Genomic DNA, 26,768 nt, shown 5'->3' with positions numbered 1-26,768 from the left:
GGCGCTTTACAATCCAGGAGAGTTACCATTTACAGTAAATAATTACAATAAAGATACTATTTACAATAAATAATTACAATAAATGAATCAATGAATAAAAAGTAAATAAATAAATACAAAATACCGATAAAATTGTGGTGCAGATCTAAAACGCTTGCATAAAAAGATAGTTCTTAAGAGATTTCTTAAATAGCTCTTGCAAATCAATTGTGCGGATATACGCAGGCAAGCTGTTCCACAGCCCAGGTGCAGAGGCATGAAACGAGCGGACACCTAAAGTTGTGCGCACAACCCCTTTTGGAGGTTCTAAAAATATAGTATTATTATTGCGTAACGAATATCTAGACGATGATCTAATACAGATCAGGTTATTTAAATAACTAGGAGCCGTGCCATGAATCGTTTTAAAAGTGATCATCAAGATCTTGAATTGAATACTATAATTTACTGGCAGCCAATGAAGCTCGAGTAGTACAGGATTAATATGATCGAATTTCATTGTGTCCGTTATAAGCCTGGCTGCGATGAATATATAATCCAATAAATTATACATTGGATGAATTAGCACCTGTTAAGAGCATGAAAGTGAAAGACAAACGAGGACGTTCCACATACGACTTCTGGATGGAAGACTGCAATTATGGCGAATCGGAAGGATTCCTCAAAATACGCTAAAGAATAAAACACAAGAAAATCGGGAGCTAATGGCAAAAAACAAGATACAAAGCGACTAAACAGAGACGGACTGTGATAAAGGGTTAAAGGAGAAAAAAAGGTGGTCAAGTGACTGAGAGCGAGGGGACCAGAATCCTGTTTACAAAAAGGAGGACGAGCATTCTAAAGAAAACTACCAGCCCATTACTACTCTGTCAGAAAAGTACTTGAGAAGCTAATTAATAGGCGCGCATACCACTTCTCAATAGTCATTGATGGTTCGGGACAAGAGAGAATTCTGCCACCAAATAGACTTAGAAACTCTTGTAGGTAAAACTGTTTCAAATTATGTATTAATCATCAGAACAACTAGGAAACAATCCACCTAGCAGCAAAGATAAATCTGTCATCTTTTTACTTACTTGAGAGATGCTGAAAAAGAAAAGTTAGTGAAGCGTCCCAAGCCAATACACCAAGCCAATACACCAAGCTAATAGACCAAGCCCTCAACAAACATAAGAAGGAGACATTTGTAAAGGTAAGGAAAGCTATTTCTTTATTGCGGAGGAATACAGATATTGTAGATTTGGCCAATCACTACCAAAATCGTACATTTATTCTAAAGTAGAATGATGATAATACCTTATTGCAGTTACTTTATTTTGAAAATGTCAATTTTGCTATTTTTCTATAGAGAAGAAAACGCAGGTATACGAGAAGTTTCCTTCGGCCCAGATCGAAATAAAAGCAATCCTGTAAATCAGGGATGTGTTTTCTATTTTATGGCAACCTACCATGTGCTGGCGCAGCAAGACGAATCACTTCCAGGAACTTACCTGTTAGAGGGATGTCAAGCAATTGGAGTGCTAAGCTTCTCGTGGAAAAATCGACAGGGTGCTGAACACTTAAATCTCGGGAGGCCTCAGCCTCCCACACAATCAACAAATAAAACCATTATTCAGGCATTAAAACTAATCACTGCGTTAACTCGCTACTCACAAGGTGTGACTTTCATCAGTTTCGTTTCGAATAAACAAGTGTCAGAGTGACTTGATAACCTCATTACGTTCTTTCTATTATAGAAAAAATTGTGCGGCCGTTTTCTTCCAATGAAAGGCGAATCCTAAGCGGCTAGTCACAGAACCAAAGTGTTTGTTGAGTAAGACGAAGAAAGAGATGAATCTGTAACGGACGGTTTCAAAATCGAGCTAACCGAGCAATTATGCACAGGTTGTTAAGGTAAACTATCCTTTAATACTTAACTTCTAAAATGTAATTCTTTGTATTGTTTGAGATTGGTATAACAAAGTCAACAAGGAATTATCATTAAAAAATGGAAATGTTAAAAAAAAGCAACTACCCTAGCTTAAGCGACCAGTATTGTTCGGTAAATCTAATTTGAAAATTTCTCAGGTAGCTTTAAAAAGACCAGCAAGTGACCTCTTTAGAAACCTTGAGAGAAGAACGTGATTGTAGATGGCTGATCAGGTGGAATCAGTCGTTTTTCACTAGCAATTAATCTATCCCACCAGTCTCGTCCTTAGATATGTTCGCCTTTGGATGTGAATCACAACGTTATGACTACCTACGGCTATTCTCCTCGCGATGAGGTCGATTGAGTACGCATCACCTCTTTAATGTTGGGCTCGGCTGTGATTGGATGGAGTTTCACGGCTGTGATATATGGATTTTCGGATCATTTTCCCTCTGTGGTCTGCTGCCGCTCGGTTCTCCTGCTGCTGTGTATTTTGATCGTAGGCATCCTAGCTTCTGCGATTTCAATTCCACTGTCCCTGTTAATGTTGTTAGGGTGAAGTCTTATGTGGATTGCCTCTACGTGTGTAGAAATGGGGATCACGAACAGTAAACTTTGCTTCGTTCCAAAGTGAGCGGTGTCCGGTGTTGCCGGCGTGCTCTGAGACTGTGGCTGGTCTGCGTCTTCGTGTGTCGGATATCCTTGTCTTGCTTCTTGTAGTCCAAAGGGAGAGTCCTGTAGACTACGCCACAGCGGTGAGATTCTTTGACATAGGGCAGCCGGACTGTGGTAGAGCTGAATTCAGTGGGGAGGTTCAATACTAACGGTCGGTTTCTTGGTTTTTGTTTCCTTTTGTACGAAAGAGCAAGGATAACCATAAGAAACAAAAAGAGATGACAGCTATCTCTTTCCCTTGGAGATATCGGTTTTGTTACGAGACGTTTCGCACGCTCACAAAGGCACTCGGATTCACACTCGGATGGTGATTCACACTCGGAGGGTGTGAATCAAAAGCTCGGCGTTTGCAGCGAACGCACCGGCACATTTTCAAATTTTAGTTACTTAACCAGTAGTTTCTGAATTACACGAAGAAAATACTTATAACAGTAATCCATTATGATAACAAACAAAGTAGATGACAAATAAAAACGAAGAAACGATAGCAAGAACACTGACGGTTAGGATACTTGTGCGAAATGACATAGGGACTCTAAAGGCAAAACACTTGTTTTTAAATTGCTAATGCCGGGCGGAGATTAGAAAAAATGAGCATCCATCAGGTTCTTTTGTAACTGCGGTGTCGAGGAAGATGAGTTTGTTTTTGCTTTCCGTCTCCATAGAGAAACGAAGGTAGGGCTGTTGGTGATTTAAACGCTGTAGGAAGCTATTTACACCATCACGGACCAACATGGCGAAGGTATCGTGGACATATCGTGGACATAGCGTCAGCGGTTGCCTGTTTGTGTCGTGGTCTGATCTTGTTGAAGGTAGCATGTGATAGATATCCGCGCCGCGTGTATGCTTGATTAGGATAGTTTTAACGACGAAAATATTAATATTTTAATTGCAGTTCCAGCCTCCGGTCTATCAAAGGGTCTATATCTAATTTTGAAAAGCATAATCCCGATAGGAAAGAAATTCAGTTACGAAAGCAAAAAAGAAGTAATTGAAACCAACATTGACTGCTTTTCTAAGCAAAATGAAACTGACCCAAAATCCCCCAAGTATCAAATAGTTAGTAAAATGGATGAGTTAGACATTTCCTTCGAGAAGGTGACATCAGGCTTCACGTCTCTCAGACTATTTCCTTAATTTTAAGGGTTTAGTTTAATCATTAAAAGCTAGTTTGACGACTTACCGAGACATTTTACAATGCCCATTATCAGACAGTCTTCGATAAGGAGGACAGAAGCTCGTCTCGGAAAAAAACAATGAATAAGCACGGTAAATCACAATTGTCTTTGTGCATGGTTAATCCATGCATCTCATAAAATAGTCAATTTTCCCCTTTTTCCCGTTATTCATGTCTCAAAAACGATAGCGTAACACGACAGAGGTCTTAGTTAGCGGTTGATGTCTTATCAGTTTAAGAAAGTAAGTAAGATGGACAATGAAATCATCCATTTGAAGGAATTAGGGTTTTCTGGACATGATTTAAAGAAAACAACCAGGATATGATCATCTCTGACTGGAGAAGAATATAAGCTATATAGTAAACCGGGACCATCTTGTTGCATTTTCCGCCGATAGCTGAAACCAATAATAATGTGTACTTTTCCATCAAAACTGGTGACTATTGCGTGATTATCTTTGTTGTCTGTATAGATTATTTCATAATCCGTTTTTTAAACTTATGATGGCGATCCCTTTAGTCTGACCTTTTCTAATCCCGGCCTTTCCCTATAACTTACAGTGTTCGTTAAAAATTAACAGCATCTCTAAATTAGCACAAATGCCCCGGATTTAGTTGCATACATCACTTGGGTAACTTTCGATTTGAAATCCTCTGAGGTTATTCGAGGGATATTTTGCGTTGATAAAAGTTCCGTGATCTATCTTTTGCATAACAGAGCATTTAGCGAAAACATCAGGTGTAAGAAGACGTAACTTGGCCGTGATTTGTGAATCGGTCGCAAATATCTGACTGTTCTTCCGTGTGAAAACCGAGAGCTGCTGAAACCGAAAGTTGAAGATCTGGTAATCGAACAAGGCGTTCTTGTTACGGTAAGTTCCCCAGCTTGTTTGCGTTTTCGGAACTTACTCATCGTTAGGTTATTATATATATAAACTAATCATAGATAAATGAACGTTTTATCGTTTGTCTCACGATGTAGAGTCAGATTATCAAATGTATTGATCGCGACGTTTCGACTGCTCTACTACTCATCTTTGTTGGGAGACGAGGTCGAAAGTTTATGGATCACTGTTTATAGCACTTTGGTTTGTTTTTACTAGTGTAATTCAAACTAAACATGGTTAGGACGTACAGGGTTAGTGCATATTGTTACGTGCGCCATATGTTTAGGCGCGATAGCATTATATATGATATCTATTACGTGAGCTTACACTCGGCTGTTTAGTGTATCCATGTTTTTTGTGTATTTTTCTTGAAGAAAATCGCAATATACAAATTGAAACTTAACAAGCTTAGACTAAGAATAGTTAAAGTACCTTCAACTAATTTTCCAATTTTTGTGAATTTGTTTTGAAAAACATCACGTTTTAAGTTTCATCGCCTATAGCAAGGAATCCTTAAGGAATGAAAACAATTTAAAAAATGAAAATTCCATGTAAGAGTGTAGGAAAGAAAACGGAGTGGACGCGTGGACACTTGGAAATAAGGAATCGTAGGAGCATGGAGGGATGATACCAAGGTGATAAGCTTTGAAAGCGATAACCTTTTGAAGGGTGAAAGTAAATTAGTAATAAGTGTGTATAGCCTTGACGTTTTGAATTGAGAAGACTTAAAATTTTAGAGGGTTCTAATAACTGAATTTTGGAAGGGGAGAGCTGAGTTTCCCCAATGCAAATGTCTATCACGCTATTAAATTGAAACAAAAAGAAAGCGAGAGGACTAAAATTGGAAATAAAAATAAAATAGAAAGGTGCACGAGAAATGTATTTCCTAACCTGTAGAAGAAAGAGGGATAATACAATTACTAGTATTTGAAAGATCGGGCGCATTTCATTCAATCAAAATTCTGGGTTGGATATCCAAAATTCTCGCGTGTTGACAGAATAGTATTTTCTAATTTCTGGTTATGTTCCCACGCGGGCGAAATTCCCGCCATGCTCTTAGCTTTTGACCTACGCCATTCACCAGGCGATATGCTGGAAGACAATGATGAAACTAATTTTCTTTAAAGAGCTGCAAGTTGCATTTTGCGAAAGAATGTAACATGCACTCAGTATTATATCCCAAATATCCCTTCTGAGATATTTGCATCATCAATGCAAGCAACATTTCCGTATTACAAGAGAAACTTGTGAAATTCTGTCTCAAGCAATGCAAAAATTTACAAGATACGGAACACTGTTTGCCATAATTTTTTACAGCAGTTACAGAAACAGAAACCCGCTTTCCAGAAAAAATTATGGGTATTACCGAAACATGTTTTGCATACTAATGGTCTTATGAATCAGCGTGTTAAAAATTTTTCTGTATAGGTTAAATATATGTCAGTAAGAGAAAGGGCAAGGTCTAAAATACTTGATTTTAACCACATCCATAGTGATTTATCTGAAGAAGTTAAAGAATTAAAAGCTTATTATACAACCTATCATAGAAAGAAACGGTGGTATGAAAAGGCTCATAAACATTTTAAAAGAATCAATGTATGCTGTCAAGCTGCTAAATATATATTAGGAGCTGGAGGTATTGCTCCCACTGTTCCAACAGCAAGTCTTAATTTGGCTATTCTACCTGCTGCAGGTCTTTTGGAATTATTTATTACCTATAAAGACTTTAAATTAAAAATCAGACAATGTGAATATGCTCATCAGAGTTGTAATCATTTCCTTATTCAAATTAAAGAGTTTCTAAGATCAGGTAACTTTGATAGACAGCATTTAGTAGCACTTATGGGTAGTATGGATAGTTATGTAGTAGATGATAGTCCAATTGTAAATCTAAATGATCCGAAGTATGTAAAACAATTTGAAGATATTAATGTTTACTAAATATAATAGAATGGATAGAGACCAAACTCACAGAGTGATATCAAGAATATTGATAAGAAGAGCTGATAGATTAAATGAAAGAATCAAATGTCTCTGGTTATTACTGATAATGGCCGGTGAATTTCTTCAAATGTTGAACTGCATATCTAGATTTCAAGCTAATGTTTAGCCATCTTTTATTAGCTCGTGATCAACCACTTTCTCCATGTTTCTATTGTTCGAGTCTGATGCATCAGACAAATATTTCTATTGTTCGAGTCTGATGCATCAGACAAATATTTCTATTGTTCGAGTCTGATGCATCAGACAAATATTTCTATTGTTCGAGTCTGACGCATCAGACAAATATTTTTAAAAGAATCTTTTGACTCTTTTCTTATCATAATTGAATGACTATTACATACATACATACATACATACATACTTTATTTATTCCAGAAGCAGATGATAACTATTATATACAAATAAAACTAAAAAGAAAATACTTCTAGAAAAGGAAGTTAAGAGGTTATCCCTGTGTAAAAACTCCCTTAAAAGAAAAGACAAAATATAAATCAAAATCATTACAATCAAATATTTAAGTACGATTTAAGTTTAGATTTAAAATGCTGAAAGCTGTCAGCTTCCACTATATCACCCGGTAACTCATTCCATAATTTGACAATCCTAATAAAAAAAGAATTTTTGTAACAATTAATTCTAGCTGGTTTAATATAGAGTTTGTATTGATGATTTGCTCTCGTAGACCGAATCGTGGCAATATCAAAGAAGTCTTCAAAATTTAAATGATAAAAACCAAAAACTATCTTATAACATTCGACTAAAGATAAGTAAGTTCTACGGTCAGAGAGAGTGGGCCATTTTAGCAGTTTGCATCGGTCTTCATAGGACATTTCTCCTTTGCGTTGATTTAAAGCGAGTCTTGAGGCTCTTCGCTGTACATTTTCAAGGGTATGGATGTCCTTAACAAGGTAAGGACACCAAACAGGTACCGCATATTCCAAGATTGGCCGTACCAGAGACATGTACAGCATAGAAAAAACATTTGTGTTAGCGGTGCCTACTGAGCGTTTAATGGAACCTATTCAGAAATGGAAACTATTCAGATGGAACTTGTTACTAAGGGTAAATATCCAATTCAAAACAACATTGCATTTCTTTTTTATCGCAGTTGTTTCTTATCATGATAAACACACAATATGCGTAAGTCATAATTTTTATAACTGATACAAGCTATAATATTTTTGTCTCCACAATGCTCGCATACGATTGAAAAGTCTCCTCTATCTCGTCCATAATGCTTGGTTGCTGGAGGGTAAAAAGTTCCGTTTTGCATAATTTCAACAATCTTTTGTGTATCCATCTGTATATTATATGAATGTTAACTTTTCCTTAAAATCTTATAGGATCGTGGTCTATATTGTACCAGTTTTTACAGAAAACATGATGAATCTTTATGTTTTCTTCACTTATTGCCCAACCTTTGTAAAGAGCAAATAAAGCTATTGAGCCTTTTAAGCCCATTTTTCCTAAGGGGTTCAAGTCACCACAGAGTGAAACCTGTTGAAGATGTTGCTGCGAAATCAGTTACCTTTTTACCATTGCACCAGACACTTGAATCATTATTTCCTTCCGGAACAAAGCGGGTGCATTATTCAATTCTGTGTCTGTGCCATAGTCATTTAAAGCTGCCTTATCTCCTTTTTCCTGAAGCGCTGTATAGATATCAGAAGAAGTCATATAATCCGCTAAGGCAACAGTGTCAACCTCTCTTGCTAATTCAGTTGTTAGTTTTGTAGTGGAGACCTTTTTTGCTAATTCGTTGTGAACATAACTAGTATTTTCTTTTGTCTTTAGCCTATCATCGAGATGTTTTTTGTTTACAGCGTCACCAAGATCTATTGGGTTTTCAACATTTGTTAATCTCTTATTTCCTCGATGAAAATGATTATCAGGGGTTAACTTGAATCCATCGCCTTTTTCACTTTTATCACCTTTTTCACCTTTTTCGACTTTTTCATTTGTTGGTATGCCATTTGTTCGATCCATCTATTAATATAAAAGGTTTATTCTTTTTTAATCAAAAGAACCGAACCACTATTAAATGATTCTTTTGACGATGTACTTTCTATGGTTAAATGTGCATCGTCTTGTGCAACATGAAACATACCTAAAACATTTTTTCTAATTTCAAATTATGAGAGTAATGCAGATACATCATTTGTTTGTCTACCACAAAGCACTCCTCTAGCTTTATCATCAGATAAAAGACCATGATATCTAAAAGTAAGATTAAAAAGGTAGAAACCTTTGTATCTAATCTTTAAAAAGCTATAACCCTTATTAAGAATTCTATTCGCAACCTCAAAATCAGTATTTCGACCGCATTCGGTAATTGTGATTAGAAAAGCTTGATCTTCAGTCGGGTCTCTTCCAACCTGAAGGTTAGACCCCCTCATCCAAACGTCTTGTTGTCCAAGTTTTGAATTATAATCAGTTATATGAGAATTATAATCTGATATATGTACATCATAGACTTCCTTTGTAATAGGATTTTGAGGATCTACAGCATCAGTTACATCTATTGGAGTGTTAAAGACAATATTATTATTTTCATAGCGAAAAGCGGCATTCCACAACTCGATTGGAACATCATTATGATAGCCTTTAGTACCGTTGACAACTACCCAAATTGGCAGCCTATTATCATAGATGTTACCAGTTATGTATTTTATTACAATATCAAACATCAAATAATTTGGAGTTGCATCCTTATATTTTTTTAGATGAACTAATGTTCTAGTGCTTTGGTTATAAAGGTTGGTTGTACTTCTTGTAACTCTTTCAACACTACTTGTGGCTGAGACGCTAACGCTACTATTGTATACTTTATTTTCAGTCCAAAACATTTAAAAAACAAGAGAATATTCTGGCTTAGCAGTGGGATACATATTGGTTCCAACTCTGCTACGATAATGCCCTTTACTTGAGTCAAGTATTAGTTAAAAAGGTTTTACCAGTGTATTATAATTATGAAAACTTTTACGAGCAAAAGGTTTGCCTTGGATATCATCTTCATGACTGAATTCATCATTTGGACCCATCATGTAAGCTACATCGTTCGTCATACCCGTTCTAGTTATATTTTGGCTTATCTGCTCATTAACATAGCGAATGTCAGCCTTGTCATTTAATGTTTTTGAATGAATGCATAGTTGTCGCTAATTGTCTTATTTACATAGTTGACATTGGCGACATGAAAGCTGTCATGACTGTTAGCTTCTCTTAGATTGATAATAGAGTTATTTCCTATATTTAAATTACCAGTCCTATTTTGAGAACCATCTCTTAGGACAACCTCAGTCTCTAAAGCTTTTCCACTGAGTTCATTTATCATAACAGATTGATCAGCCTTCTTTGCTAATTTAGTATCAACATAATGTTTACTAGTAGCTGCTGAATCTTGTAAAGGATCATTGCTGAGACCTATTATTTGCCTTTTAAAAGGATCTGAACCTACAAAAGTTAAACTCTCTATCGTTTTTCCATCTTTTTTGTTACTTGAATAATCGCCTGCTCTTCGATCAGTAAGACTTGTAATAGTCGAATCAACATAATCTTTTTTACTATTATTAGGTGCTCTTACATTTATGATATAGTTATAATTCATACCAAGACTATTAGTCATATTTTGAGAACCATCTCTCAGGACAACCTCAGTCTTTGCAGCCTTTCCACTAAGTTCATTTATCATTGTATCAGAGTCAGCCTTTTTCTTAAGTTCAGTGTCAACATAATGTTTACAAGTAGCTGCTGAATCTTGTAAAGGATCAGTGCTTAATCCTATTATTTGCCTTTGACCTGGACTTATATTTACAAAGCTAATTGGTGCATTCGTACTTCCACCAGTCTTTCTATTTAGATAGTCCCTAAGACCATGAATAGATCCACCACTATCAGCCTTTTTTGCTAATTATGCATTTACATAACTTAAATGTGCTTCTTTATTGTCTTGCATGTCAACATAGTTTTTACTTGCAGCATCTGTAGGGTCGACTGGTTCTTGAACTTGAGTTATTAAGTAGTCATTCATCTGGAGATTACGGGTCATTTCCTGAGAACCATCTCTCAATATGATTGCGTCTTTGTCAGCTTTTTTTGCTGATTCATTAATAGTGGTACTAAGATCCGTTTGCTTTACTAATTCGCCTTTTACATAAGAGGGATCTGCTTTTTTAACTAATTCAGTATTTGCATAAGAGAGATCTCCTTTTCCGCTTACATCAACATTTTGAGAACTTTCATTTACATATTTTTTAGTAGCAGCATCTTAATCATCAACAGGATTTGCTAAATCTGTTAATCTTTTGGAATCCATTTCATAGTCTCCGTCTTCAGTGAGAGAGAATCCTACATCAGGCATAATATGTCAGATGATTATAAGAGTAGAATTATCAGATACAGCAAAGATGGGGGTACTACATGGACACTCAGGTACTTGGAATTATAGAGAACTAGACGCTTACATAAAAGAAATAACGCGAAAAAGGGACTCAGATGGAAAAGAGACATATCCAATTACATTAGAATATGATGAGCCAACCGCAAGAGTCGTGATAAATTTAGAAGATGGTTATAGATCAGATCTTACACAGAGTGATTTTTATGAAGTGATAGGTTTTGATAAGAAAATATTAACAGTTTCTAAGAATATAGGAGACAGAGAGCCCAATATATCAGAAGACACAGACATATTAAATATTCATTGTGATCTTACATCTGATAGCCTTGTGGATGGTCAAAATTCTGATATCATATACACTATAGGAACATCAGATCTAGTAGCACCTTATCCCTTTCACAGAGAGCCACAATGATTTACACATAGTCCTATAAACAGGACTTCAATAGATAGTATTAGAGTGTATGTCACTGATGGTAGAAGGAGAATTGTAGACCTAAATAATGCGGATGTTGCTTATTCATTGATTATTAAAAAAATAACATAAAGAAAAATAATATTATTTGATATTAAATACATGCCAACTCAATTGGGGGTAACTGGGTCTTTATTGCCTAAGACGGTATGCGATGCTCCCCATGATAGGGAGGTAAATGGAAGGAAAAAAAATTTACATTGCATATCTCTGGTGATGCTTAAAGTAAAAAATAAATTCCTGCATTTCTTGATGACCATTGCTGTGGTGCAACTTTCCAAAAATTAACACTTCATCAAGCTCAAATCTGAACACCTGAAGGCTAAAACTGATCAACGGGTACACCGTAGTGACACGTAAATACATGATGTAAGAATGTTTGAAATCAATTAAACTCAATTTAATGCAGGAAGTGTTTTTATCAGGAGCATTAAGTAGATTGAACAACTCTCTGGATACAGCAGTAGGTAAATTAAGTACCTCTGAGATGGGGCATGTGATCTAGCAAACTTGAAGTCTATAGCAAAATCTGTAGTAACATTTTATAAACAATTGTTGGTATTGCTTAGAAGGCGTAGCAGACTGGGAATATACAATGTTATAACTTTTTGTGTACCTTCAAGTAAACCTCAAGGTAAACTAGATAATAAATCAATATTCCCCTTGTGCATTTGTCAAAGTTACCTTTCAGGCTCTAGGAGTTTCGTGTTTCATTTCACATCAGTTTTCACTGCGAGAGTACACCCAATATTTTGTACTGTACTGTTTCATTTTTCTGCCCTCCCTTCCACCCTGGGTGATTTTGCGTGATGTCATAGGGTGGCAGAGAAGTTTATTAGGCATATCACTGGCTGTTGTTTACATTATGTTTGTATTCTTAACAAGCATATCTCAGTGCCAAAAAGTGATTTGTGTCTTATTTGTGACAGGAGCCACAGTTGGGGAATTATAATTTGTAGTGGAGTAATAGGATGATTTGTTGACTTGTTTATGTAAAAAAAGAAATCTTGTATTGAATCAGGCAATCCGAGTTATACTGGAACTCATTTCTAACATCACTGGTCATATCAATATCGTGATACCTTTGTTAATGTCATGGAATACTAAGTGATTAAGTAATTAGGAATTCTTGTTCTGTCTGATGCTAACCCTTTACAAATTTAACATCAGTACATTCTGCTCTCTATGCATTACCTTAAGGTGCTGACAAGGAGAATTTGTTTAATGATCAAGAGCTTCTTAGGCTGGTGATCATTTCCTTTATTCTCCTGACCTTGATTCCCTGTTGGTAAAGTAAGGAGAAATTACATGCTAATCACTCTTAGGGGTCAAGGAGTTAATATTCTCTTCCTGACCCCCAATGTGTCTGACATGTACAAAGCTAGAGAAAGCAGAATGGCTAATTTCAGTTGAGCATGGCTGTTAAAATTGTTTGCATGACAACCTTATAAGCTGTATCAGAACTTAAATATCTAGTGAAAAGGCTAAATTCTCTGCCCTAACAAATTTATATCTGTGATAAATTTCTTTGATACCCTACAAACAATGCTTTAAAGAAAATGAAAGGTTGATGAAATGGAAACAATTTTTGCCTCTTGGATAATTGACATTGCAATTCTATATATTGCATTGCAGAAGACCATTCAGCATCAAAAATCACTTTAGACAATTTTTACAATTTTTCTTTGAGATATATCAGAATTAATTCAGTGACAGATTTGAGAGTTTAAAATTTCTTTGCAACCTTCGTTGGCTGAGTACAAGGAATTCTCCTAAAATTGACGAACACACAAAGCACAAAAAAAAAAAACACAACGTGACACGTTCTATACCTTTTACAGGTAAAGTAAAGTGCCTTAGACCTCCAAACCTCATTGTATTTAAGACCTGGATATCAAAGTGTAGGTTTTATCCAAATAGAAAACACTTTACACACTAACATCAGTATGCATATTCCCATACTGTTCTCTGTGCATTTAAATTGTACTTTTAGACAGCGCAGTTCAAGGCCTCATTGGAACTGAGTTTGTATGGTTTTCATTATGCTGCTGAAGGACAACATGAACAGATTATTATACAAATATTAGAATTCGCCCCTCCCCCAACTGACACTGTTTTGTAAAACATTCAGTTTTGGCATTTGTTTGCTTCAATTCATTTTGTTCAAAGAACATTAACAATTAAATGAAGGGTAAACAAAGACTAATGATCTGGGGATAAGATCTTTGAGTTCAAGTCACATGTTTGAAAATTGGGTTCATTTCAGTTCTCTGTGACACAAAAATCGTGCTCCAAGCTGTAGACATCCAAACTGAGAAATTAATTATAAGAAACAATGATATTATTTAAACAAAAATTTAGATGTATTTTAGCCCCCAATGAAAGTAAACAAGTCAGTTGAGCCAACTTCTCAATTGAGTCGCATCTTTGGTAATTAATTTTACCCAGAGTGTTCAATCTAGAATTTAGTCAAAGTGGGTCATATGTCCTACATGACATTTTAAATTGGGTCATTTAAAAAATGGTCTGGGTCAAACTATGACGTTGAAACTTAAAAAAATTGACACATCCAAACCATCATCAGTATGTTATGGTTTTTATGCTTTTCACAGTTCTGATTTGTTTAATGCAGTAGACACCCAATCATGAATATAAGGAGCCAAAAATGCCAAACACTTTTTTCATTTCATGCTTTCAGATCACAATTAAATGATTCAACTTCAGATCAAGTTTGTTTTCACATTTAATTGCCATTCTTTTTTGCTTAAAGAAAATACACATAACCTTTTGTTGTGGTTTCATAATGAAACATAATTACAAGAACAAAGCCAACAAACAAAGCATCTATCAATCAGTGAAGAAACATATGCAAAATGTCTAAGTAGGCTCCAGTCTTTCTTGGAATTGCTTGGGATGCCTGACAGAAAATGTACTGATACACACGTAGTCTGAAATGTTAGTCATATTATGCACTCGTTGCAGGATAGTAAGTGCACACATTCATTTTAATTTACTTTAAATATTGCCTGCTGCTTTGGAAGTATTTATATATGGTGACTTGTTTTTTGTGGTTTCTGTTTGTTTGATTGTTTTTAAGTCAGTATGACTCCACAATCATTTCATTTTGCGTCAGAGTAGAATATTCTGCATTGATCAATGATGCAAAAACATGACCAAGATTGAACACTGCAATGTAAGAGTATGGAATCTTATATCCACCAGAAACAAAGTGTTTCACTTTATTATTCACCTCTTAAAAACTTTCACAAGCATATTTTACAAACTACCAGTCGAATCATGACAAGTCATTTCAACATTTTATTGAAACAACAGCTATGACATCCTTTAGATGTTGAACACGCAAAAGTAGATTTGATGCTTCAGCAGTAGCATTTTGAAACAGGAAACTTTTGGTTACCACGACAATGCAGAACAAAGAAAGCTGACTGCAGTTGCGAAAACATGCTTAAGATATGCACTCCTAAGTGGGTTTATTTTTGCTTATAACATGAAAAACTTGCAAACGTTTTGCACATACATTGGCCATGTACTGACTACCTCACTGCATTTTATTCAATGATGTATTCACCTATTATAATTAAACTTTTTAAAGCATGCATTATCTGATTGCTTACTATAAGCCTTTTCCAAGTCAATGTTTCCATGGGCTTTAACTCTTTAATCAACAATGATTTTGATAGACATATACAGCCAAAAACCAATGATAAAAGTCCGATGTTTTGGTGACATCTTGACGCCATTTTCAAGGAAAACTACATTAAATATGCGATCTCAAGAGATCTAAGAATCCAGAGTCACTAATTTGCATAGATCAGCCAAAGACCTTAGCGTGAATTGAGTCTGATTGTACGTTTACAAGCTGCAAGATTGCCCAGGAGTTCCCGACAAGCGAACCAAAGCCTCAGCTCATAGATCAACATTATGTTGTGTATAACTTCATGTGTGACCAGTGCGATGCTGGTTATGTCGGATACACCCGGGGCCATCTCTTCGTATGCTTTGATGGACATGGAAGCAAGACCTTGTCAGTGTGCAAACATTATGATAGGAGACATGCAGGCAGGATTCCAGATGACTTTCACAGTTGTTGTAAGGTGTTGAAAAAATGCCATAACAAATAACAAGTTTTATTGTCTTGTTAATGAGATGTTACTCATTAAACAATTACGACCGTGTCTGAACGTACAATAAGATTCAATTCGCACTAAGGTCTTTGGCTGACCTATGCAAATTAGTGACTCTGGATTCTTAGTTACTCTTAATTAGTTACTCTTGAGATCGCATATTTAATTTAGTTTTCCTTGACAGTGGCGCCAAGATGTCACCAAAACATCGGACTTTTATCATTAGTTTTTGGCTGTAGATGGTTAACTCTTTAACTCCCAGAAGTGATTAACCTGTAACTTCTCCCTGTAATATCCATACATGATCCAGCAAACAGGTAATGAGAATACTCAAAATTCTCAGGTGGAAATTGTTACCTTGATTGAACACCAAATTCTCATAACCAATTTACAAGGAAATGTGTAGCAGCTAGAGGGGAGAATTCATAATCAGATCTTGGGAGTTAAAGTGCACCTACAGCCAAAAAATTTTTTTCGCTTAACGAAGTAAGCTTATTTTTTTGAGTATTTCTGCGCAAAAATTTTTTTATTTGCTCAAATCTTCAATTTTCTATGCCCAGTCAAAATACGGAAAATCGGCCGCCATCTTGCCCCACGACCGAGTTTAAAGAGGAATGGCTCTAGTGGGTAATGTGACGTCAAATCGAGAACACGAAAGTCTGCATTTCACACATTTTCACTTGTTTGGGAAGGTTGTAGTCGATAATTGTCCGAAAATATGCCGACTAAGTGTGTTGTAGAAGGATGTAGCAACGTGCGAAATTTGCAAGAGGGTATCGCGCTTCATACATTCTTCATACAACACACCTAGTCGGCATATTTCGGACAATATCGACGACAATCTTCCCAAACAAGTGAAAATATGTGAGATGCAGACTTTCGTGTTCTCGATTTGACGTCACATTACCCGCTAGAGCCATTCTTCTTTAAACTCGGTCGTGGGGCAAGATGGCGGCCGATTTTCCGTATTTTGACTGGGCATAGAAAATTAAAGATTTGAGCAAATTAAAAAATTTTTGCACAGAAATACTCCAAAAAATAAGCTTATATCGTTAAGCGAAAAAAAAATTTGGGGTTTACGTGCACTTTAAAGGATTAAAGTGCCACAAAAATTGTTTTCCAACTTAACGTATTTAATAGCACTCAATGTTGATTTTGACAAAAGGGTCAGTGAAAGATTAAACTTATCTACACGAAGGCAGAGACAGAAACAAAAGAATTTTTATTTTTATTTTGCCGACGTTAAGGTGCTTTTAGAGGGTAGCGAACTACTGAAACACCTTGATACACCCTTCCTCTTGACAAGGAAATATCTAGCTTTCTTCTTCTGTCTGTGACGGATTGGGCAGTTCTCGTGATGGTCCAGGTTCAGACATCTGCGCACGATGTAGATAACTACCTGCTTCTACGTTTGGGTTGCTGAAGGTTTCCATCGTAACGAGCTTAGTGGGACCTTGGGGTGTTTCAAACCGTGCCAGCTGGTCTGCGCTATAAAACGTTCCACCTCCAATATCATAAGCACGCCACATTCTCACGCCTCTATTCTTGTACAAGAAGTTATTCAATGCCTGTACACCGGTCATGGTATGTTTGCTCATTGTTTGTGCGGATGGCTTTGACACTCTGCTACATAGCAGCCCTTGACTCTAGCCGGCTTAGGTGCAATAAGACAGCTTTCTTTTGCTTTGTTTTGTTTTTTTAATCGAAACCTTTTTTCGATATATAAATTGGTGAGCATACTTGATTTAATTTCCTGCGCGTCTCGTCTGACATCAAGGAGTTTTTTACAAGTATGGTAAATCTTACTTATTTATCATCTATTTTAGACCTGTACGCAAACTGTGAAGCAAGCGTTACGTTTTCTCCAGAATGTTGTGCATCAGTGACATTTTTTGGACGTTACATGCATGGATACGTGATGTGTTTGGAGGTAACAGACTTGGTGAAGCAAACGGAAGATATCCAAAACGACGCAAGGTGTGCCTAAGGTGCCTAAGGTGCCTAAGGTGCCTAAGGTGCCTATGGTGCCTAAGGTGCCTAAGGTGCCTAAGGTGCCTGAGGTGCCTGAGGTGCCTAAGGTGCCTCTGGTGCCTAAGGTGCCTAAGGTGCCTATGGTGCCTAAGGTGTAACCCTCAAACAAATCACCAACTCGTACATGTAACGTGTCTAATTTATCATTTACAAACGTTTCCGACAGAAAAAATATTGGTTAAATTATGGTGACCTAAAAAGCAGCGTCAATGTGTAAGTCAAACTAGGACGGTTTAAGACGTATTTCAAGCTCACTTGACTGCATGTTTTGAGTTCTCGCCACTTCTAAGTAAACCTTCAGAGTTACCATGTGAATTTTTATTTAAGAAAGTTCGACCCTAGAAACTCAAGCTATGTAATTTTGATCGATAATCGCATTCTTGCAGGACGGTTTTGAGAAGATTTTTCAAATTTAAGCTTCATTTCACGTAACAGCTCATCAAAACGAAATGAAAAGTATGTGGGGCCAAATTGTATCTTTAAATGGTTAGTGAAGTACACGCGTGGAATTTTGGAACTTGAGGAGAGTTGAGGAAGTGTGACGAGGAGCGTTTGAAGAACGGTAAACAGAAGTGGGGAAGCTGAGACATGTGTAAGTGTGAGTGTGGTTTTCAAGTTTTAAAGTTTTCAAATCACGGAGCAAAAAATATTTGAGGCCTAACTTATAAGAGGGGAGGAACTAAGTAATTATAAGTGGTGAAAGCTCGATGGTTTGGTTATATAAAAGTGTTGACGATGTAATAACCTTAAATTAATCAAACGAAAACAAAACAGGACATGAATTAGAAAGGCCGAAGCTTTCAAGTGAAGTAATGTCGAGTTTGGAAGTGAGTGCGAGCCTTAGGCGAAAAGTATGATAGTGGAAATTTTAAAATTGTGGATTTGGAAAAAACCTGGAAGTTTTGAAGTGTACATCAGTTCAATTTTTCACGCGTTAAAAAATAGTATAGACGACGAAAGAAAGACTTCTAATTTAACTATTACGGCCATAAGGCTAGTCATTAAAAGTTAAACCCTCTTATAAAACAGATCGCCCGTGTTTTAAAAAAATATAAAACCTGCAAACCAGTTTCTGAAAGGGAAAGAAACTTTGAATGACAACAACTCAATTAAAACCATCGAGACCAAATATGCTTATGCTATGAGCTATCATTTTACTTATCTTTATGTTAAGTAAAGCTGTTTACTTTCTAGGTGCCGATTAAACTTGTGACTTCTAAGGCTAAAAAAAAAAAAAAAAACAGGATATGGCTTCGTCGCCCGGGAGAGAAACAGAAAATCGACGGTGGCTTGTGGTTAGCATTGCTCTCAATAGAGCCATACATGAAGAGTGTGACAGTGGATACTCTGAAATTATGGATTTGAAAAAAGTCTGGAAGTTCTTAAGTATGGATGTGTTCGATTATTTAATTGTTGGAAAAATAGTGAAGACGACGAAAGAGAGAGTTCTAATTTTACGAACTTACCTTAAGGCTAGTCATAAACAGTTAAAAACCTCATATTTCACAGACCACCTATGTTTTAAAAATATACAACCTACAAACCAACTTATGCAAGGGGAAGAAACTTTGAATAAAAATAACTCAATCAAATTATTGAGACCAAATATGCTTTTGTTAGGAGCTACCATTGTACTTATCTCAACGTAAATTAATGCTATCTAACTTTTAGGTGCAAAGTAAACTTGTGACTTCTAAGGCAAAAACAAAACAGAGCATGGCTTCGTCGCCTGGAACAGACACAGAATATCGACGGTGGGTTGTGGTTGGCACTGTTCTTAATAGAATTGTCATGCCGTATCTCAGAAATAAGATTCAACAGGAAATTACGCCATTCTACCAGAATCTGGTGGTAAATTATGGTTTAGACAAACAAAACTTTAAGACTTACATGAAAACCATTCCACCAAGCAAGCTGAAACTGAACTACGAAAGCATCAATGGCAACGACGCCCTGGGTCGAGACACACATCGCTTTGACTACTGTGTAAAAAGTGAAGTGTCTTTGGCAAAGTTGTTTATGAAACCTTTCATGGCACAGTTCACTGCATTTGACTCTTCTTTTGATGCCTCAGCGGCTCTGGCTGTTCTTTGCTGTGCCCCACCATTTAGCTCTGCAGCGCCGTCAGCTAGACGTGTGAGATCTGAAGTACGAAATGACTTGGCACATTGCGACTATACGTCATGGACGGAAGTGAAATACGATACATGCTTTGACTGCATGGAGGCCTTGGTTGTACACCTGGGTTTAGCCTCCGAAGATGAAAAAGAGCTCTTGGGTCAACTGCAGTTGTGGAGGAAGCATGGTAAGATGCTATTATACATATCTGAAGAAATATTTCTTTCTCATCTACTCAAGCTGAGGAGATCTTACCAAAATTGTATCTAAAGACCGATAGATTTTGCTGCCTGTCGCAGAAAATTTTAGTACCAAATTGAAGACATAAATTCTGACAAAATCGCCAAATTTGCACTTAGTGTGAACCAAGTATGACTATCTCATGAGAAAGACAGAACTATGAAACTAAACAAGACTTCCTTTATTCTCCTTATTTAACTCTAATCGTTTTGATAGGGCTTAGCCTTGTCCAGTCAAGAGCAATTCTTCTTGAAGTTAAAAAGTAGGCACACACGGCCGCTGTCAGGCTGCTCGTCCTATTTAACTGCGAGTCTGGCAACAGCATGGGTTTGAGGCCGGGTGACGTGAAAAGGTTATTGATCTCCAACTTCCGCTGTAATCAGCAACATGCGATCTCACTTTGATTTTATTGATCGAGGAAAATTTATCGTTGAGCCTACAATTTGCAACCTTTGTTCACTTACTTCCAGTTTTCTGTGTAGGCTCCAGTGATCTGGTAACTTTTGTAGGAAGGATAACTCCCATCGCCTCCCTCTCCCCAACCCCACCCTGTTAACTAACACTCCTAAAAAAACAAAGGAAATCATCGAGCCGTGCAGCTTCTAAGACTGCTTAAGGCTGAGCCTCTCTTAACTCCAAAGTCGCTCCCCATCTATTTTCAGGCAAAGTTAAAGGTTAAAGGGGGTAAGTTTCTAAAGAAACTGTGGTGCTGCGTCGGTGGGGGTAACAAGGTAACTTGGTAATATCAGCTAACTTGAAATTGTAAATTGGCCACCGTAAAGAGTTCAAAAGCCATTTTTTTAAATGACGTTTCGAGCGGTAGCCCTTGGTGAGAGCGAATGGAGAAACTGTGGGTTGTGTGTGGGTTTATATGCAGAAAGTGAAGCTACGCTACTGGTGGGAGCATAGCGACGAGAAAAACACGAATAAATTAGTAGAATGAAAAGCGTTCGCTGATACCTGTGGGATTAAGAGTGCCGATTTGGAAAATAAACTTTTGTTCGAGAGGTTTGCGGCTCTCCGAGCTACCTAAATGTAAGGAGAGACCGTAGATTGCCATATGTTGCTTAGAATGCTTAGGTACATTAAAGTGTCTGGTGACTGGTTTTGATGTGTCCTTGTCGTTCCTTTCATTACGACGCGAAGGTGTTCTCGGAATCGGTCACCTAGTCGTCTTACTGTTTCGCCGATGTATAGCTTTTTGCAATAAGTGCAAGTTATGCAGTAGATGACGTTGGCTAAGGTGCAAGTGAAGAGTCACTGATCTTAATAGGTCATTTAGGTCCCGATATCTTTTCAGCGTTGTGAATGAAAGGACAAGTTTTGCATCATGCGCGAACGCATTTAAAAGTGATGGGTTGGTCTTTAGTTTGTAACGAACTTCTGACCGAAAAATTGCCTATGTTTTTGTCGCGTTTGAATGAATTGAGTGAAGGTTGCAAAGATATAGTGCCGGTCTCTGGATCGTTTTGAAGTAATAGCTCTTTACGGTGGCCAATTTACAATTTCAAGTTAGTTGACGTTAAAGATTAATTGATGTCCAATATCGATGCCACAAGTCATTACATCGACACTGTCATAATCACCTTAAAGAGATTCTCTATTTTCCCGCTTCGTTTACAGTTTTCCTATCGTTACAAGTTTTGGAAAGAAGAAGTCGATTGACAGTTCTCATATCGAAAAAAAAATAGACCGTCAAAGACTGGGAATGGCTACTGGCTTAGCACAATTTTGTAGCACTGAAAAGAAGTAGGGGTTGCATAATGACGCCAGAAGCTAGGTAGTGTTGCAGAATATTTGTCTCACATGCAAACCTTCACTGATTGATTCTTATGTCATTCACAAATTCATCTCACTCTAAAAAGAAATAGACAAAATATCGCGCGAATTTATACGGTGGAAAGGATCCTTTTTGCAGCTGATCTTTTGCGTTTTGGTTGATGCTTGCGCCGCTTGTGCTGACTTCAATACTTGAAACGGAAGGAAAATTTCTCCTTCATGCCTCATGTTCTCTGAATTGCTCCCAGTATATCCGGACCCTGGGTACGAGTCACAGACATTTGAACATAAGCGACGCTCAAATTCGTTTCCCTCGAAAGAAAAAGAATCGGATGGACTAGACGAGCAGACAAAGCTATTTTTTCCCTATGAAATTTTATCTAGACATATCTTCCATGTCATGACAGAAAAATGGTTAGAAACATGACTATTTGTTTTGCCAAAATTTTGAGGCCTCCGAGGCAGAAAATCGGGTTCTTTGAAGATTTACGAAAACTTGGCGATAATTATGTGTCAGTGAATGCCACTGTCTTTTCAAATGCCACACATGCGGTAAGAAATGGAAAGATTATATCGCCACATCTACATAATTTGCTGATTTAAACGGTAAACACAAAATGCTCTCTCTTCAAAAATAAAATTTTCCTGTAAGTTTTATGATGCGCCGATCACACCTATTAAAATATTTCTACATGTAAAACTTCTGCTTTAAATCGCGCACAATCCTGAAATGATTGTGTGATGTTTATCACTTCTGCTGTCTTCCAAAGTGTTAGGAAAACAACTGAAAACACAAAGTGAAAAACACAAAAGGAGAGAACTCAACTCTGTATCGAGTGCGAATATCAACCTACGAAGACACTCCGAAAAAAAACAATAAGTAGCTCTGGGAAACATTGAGTCCAAATTGGGTTAAGATCAGAATTTTATTGTTACAACTCACTCACTCACTCATCTTGACAATATAAGTGGCTTCACCTCCTATAGGAGGCAGTAGCCATAACAATAAATTAACCGAACTCATATTTCCATCACTGGCGACGAAATGATCCCACAACCTTCTCCCCACCAGCGCACGTGTGTCGTTCAAAAGTCAACCTGAAACCCAACTTTTGCGAGACAATTTGCACGCAGGCGGAAGGAGGGTTGCGTTATTATTTTTCACTCACGTGAAAGAAATCTGATCGTTGTAATTTACAGTGAACGTCAGAGGTTAATATCGTTACACGGCCTCTGACCCATTAGTCTCCCTCGCAGCCGTTTTTAGTCTCGTCGCGCAACGCTCCTCACCACAAACGGCTGCTCACATTCGAACAACATTCCTTTTTCTTAGTTGTCTTTGCACCAATGAGATCACTGACATTGCTTCTTATGTGACCAATCAGAGCACAAGAGGTTATAATCAATATCGTTATTCCCCCGTTTTCAAATTCTGCATTTCATCGTAGTTTCTTGATGGAGGAAACGCCGAAAGTTTTGCAAAGTGATCGTTGTTTTATTTGTTCCGCTTGTGGGGGGAGCGTTGCGTGACGAGACTAAAAACGGCTGCGAGTGAGACTACACACCCATAAGACTGTCTTCACGTGGTGAATTTTGGCTAACCAGCAGGGTATGTCAGCCCACGGTAAATCAATCAATCTCCAATATCCAGTAATTAGTGCCGCAATTTGAGTCAATCCTCTTCTCCACGAGAGGATTATTCAATTATCCGTTTTGCCGGCCTCCTCGGTCAGTTTCGTTTGAAAATTACTGTTCTATTACTGGTTCATTAATTTCTTGTCCTCAATTTGCTTAGGAATAGAATTCTGTGTTGGTAAGCCACTTCATGACACTTTCCTCAATCTCATGCGCGATGAAGTTGTAGCGCTCGTCAAAACATTGCCCGAGATGCTCGACCAAAAAAACCACCAGGTACGTGAAATGCTGAACTCTGTGTTTGGCCAAAATCAAGAAATATTACTCAAATTGAGCAGAGGTAAGCATAAAGACATTTCGAGGGATTTAAGCGTTTCCACGTCAGAAAAGAAATCTACAGTATTTGATGCACCAGATGGAAACAAGTGGTTTACAGGCAGACAAAAAGAGTTAGAATCGCTTGAAAAATATCTCGCTTTAGAAAACAGCGACCGCAGCTTTAGAAGGGCGGCCATTTGTGGTCTTGGTGGATGTGGTAAAACGACCTTGGCAGCTCAGTTCGCTTGGAAGCGTAAACCATATTACCAGGGGGGCGTATTCTGGTTTTCCATGGAAGATGAAAAGAAGCTTGACAGTTGTGTAACTGACTTAGCGGTACGTTTAGGACTGGGGGAAAACTCATCAGATGAGAGACTGGCACAAATTCTAACGTTTATATCTCAGCTAAAAAAGCGGTGGCTAATTGTTCTTGACAACGTCGACCAACCACAACTTTCTGAAAAAATGCTCAAAGTTTTGACAGGAAGATGGAAAAGGCAATCAAACGGTCACATGTTGATAACAACAAGGCGTGAAATGAAAGAAATTGGAAAGTTTGGTCTTGAGCCAAGTCGTTGTGTAGAAATCTCCTCTTTTTCTATTAACGAAGCAAAAGAGTTTCTTTTGAGTCGCTTTAACGGTGAAAATGCTGCAGGCCAGGAGGATCCGCTGAGTGAGCTGGCACTTGAGCTCGGTTGTCTTCCCCTTGCTTTAGAGCAGGCTGGTGCACATATCGAATCTCTTCGGTGCCCTGTCAATAAATACCTGGAACAATACAAAGTCGAAAGGTTGCAGCTGTTGAGCGAGCATCAGGCAAATCCATCGAGAGAGTTTGACTCCCTGAATCGTCTTTCAGTCCACACTACATGGGTATTGAACTTTGACTACGTAAAGGGCTCAAAATATGGAGAAATTGCAACCAGGTTTGTCCATGCAGCTGCTTTTCTTGATCCAGATGAGATCCATGAAGGACTTATCGATGCTAAACTGCTTTCCCCTGACGCTGCAAATGAAAAGAAAAGGGAATTCCCTCTTACAAATAACCATATAGTGGAAGTCCTGACCAAGTTCTCTCTTTTCCAGAGGAAGTCTATTGGATGCATGAGGCTACATCGCATGGTGCAGCAAGTTATTCGTGGCACAATGACATCAGAAGAAATCGCGAGAACAATGTGCACAGCATTTCAATTGCTAAAGAGTGCCACCTTATCAGCTGGTAAGTCAGCTGCAGATATGTCCGTTTTTTCCATTATTCGTCACTGGTCGACATTGAAGCGACATATGGAGCAGCATGTTGAAGCTAAACCGGATGACTGTAAAGCCAAGGAACTAAGCAGATTGATAGACAGTGGTGCTGATGATATAGTATTTGCAGTCCCTCATACCCTGGAAGGTTCAAAGCAAGAGTTGGAAAATCGTCGCAGATTATCAGCCTTGCTCGATAATAACTATGACAGGTGCCTAGGTGGACGAGAGGTAAAGGCTCGACGATGGAGGTCAGCAGAGCCGCCCACGGCTACAATTATAAGCAGGTCCGATACACTGGAACATCAAGCTACTATTGGAAGCAGATCCGATACACTGGAAAATCAGGATACCCTTAGAAGCAGATCCAATACAGTGAAACATCAGGCTGCCCTTTCAGGCAGATCCGATGCACTGGGACATCAAGCTACTCTTAGAAGCAGGTCCGACACACGGGAAAATCAGGCTACCCTTAGAAGCAGATCCAATACAGTGGAACATCAGGATACCCTTAATAGCAGATCCGACACACGGGAAAATCAGGCTACCCTTAGAAGCAGATCCAATACAATGGAACATCAGGATACCCTTAATAGCAGATTCGATACACTGGAAAATCAGGCCTTACTTAGAAGTGAATCCGATAAACTGAAACATCAGAGTAACCTTGGAAGTAGCTGTTGTGACTGTTGCCACGTTTCTTAAGAGGAAGTCGTTGAAATTCTTCTGTGGCAGTCTACATCCTCGTCCTAGTACTACCAGCCGTGGTACTTACACGAGCTGGGTCGCGCGCGTCGCACAAGGGCCTGATTTAGTGCAAAATTATAGAAATGTTTTCTTCACAAAACAGCCACCTGAGCACTCGAAAGTTCAATGGAGTATGCCAAACTTACGAAGGTGAGAGACTATTTCCTTTTCGGCTGTAAGGAAAACCTACTAAACGATGTACCTGTTTTTCTGCACTATAAAGAAGCCTGATTTTCTTTATTGGCAGTACAGCCTATTTTAGATGACCCGTATAGTGACGAGTGCAAAGCTGTATTTCACCTTTAAAAAACGATGTCTATCTAATGAAATCTATCTAGTGGAATTGGAGGTCAGTCAGTCTTCCATAAGTTTTACGAGAGATCACAAGACAGTATTACTGAAAACTTTCACCCAGAATCTTTAGGGAAATACCCCAACAAGGATATATTGGTGTGCCATCTGAACATTAACAGTATTCAAAATAAATTCAATAACTTGCTGCGACTACATGACTACGACTATTAGCACTCGTATAGCGTTTACTAGAGAAACCAGGATTGATGCAAGCTATCTGGACGCTCAATTCTCACTTGCTGGCTATGTGATGTATATAAGACAGGAAAAAAGGGGACCGTAGGTAACATGGAACCAAGATCATCATTTCTGGCTAAGAAAAGGCTCAATCCTGGCAAACATTACAAAACACTTAAGCATATTGAAATAGAAGTAAAGGAGGAATCAATAAGACTGCTATATCTTGGAATTTATCCCCCACCGAGAGCTACGAGCGGCGACTACCGATTATTGCTCGAGGACGAGCTTAGTGAAGTCTGTAACTGGGCCAGTCTTTAAAGCAACTTTGTTGTGGAGATTAGAGACCTGAATCTGGATAGAGTACGCCTAGAAAAGAAAGCGCAAGGTAAAAGTGCAACAAGATATTGAAAACGAGCAAAGGCTCGAACGCATGATCACGAAGCCCAAAAG

General features: G+C 37.8%; 1 protein-coding gene across 1 annotated transcript; it reads left to right on the top strand.

The window, feature by feature from the left end:
- Positions 1-4,377: 4,377 nt before the first annotated feature.
- On the top strand, positions 4,378-26,558 carry LOC111319454 (uncharacterized). The gene is made up of 4 exons (XM_088732525.1): positions 4,378-4,633; positions 16,919-17,255; positions 19,374-20,007; positions 23,635-26,558. Exons 2-4 carry the CDS (start codon positions 17,253-17,255, stop codon positions 25,740-25,742), a joined length of 2,745 nt encoding a protein of 914 aa, XP_088588651.1. The 5' UTR covers positions 4,378-4,633; positions 16,919-17,252; the 3' UTR covers positions 25,743-26,558.
- Positions 26,559-26,768: the final 210 nt, after the last annotated feature.

This window comes from Stylophora pistillata, chromosome 9 (assembly GCF_964205215.1).
Source record: "Stylophora pistillata chromosome 9, jaStyPist1.2, whole genome shotgun sequence".
In the NCBI taxonomy this organism is placed as follows: Eukaryota; Metazoa; Cnidaria; class Anthozoa; order Scleractinia; family Pocilloporidae; genus Stylophora; species Stylophora pistillata.
The sequence above is the reverse complement of the archived record's forward strand: the minus strand, read 5'-3'. Positions and strand labels throughout refer to the sequence as shown.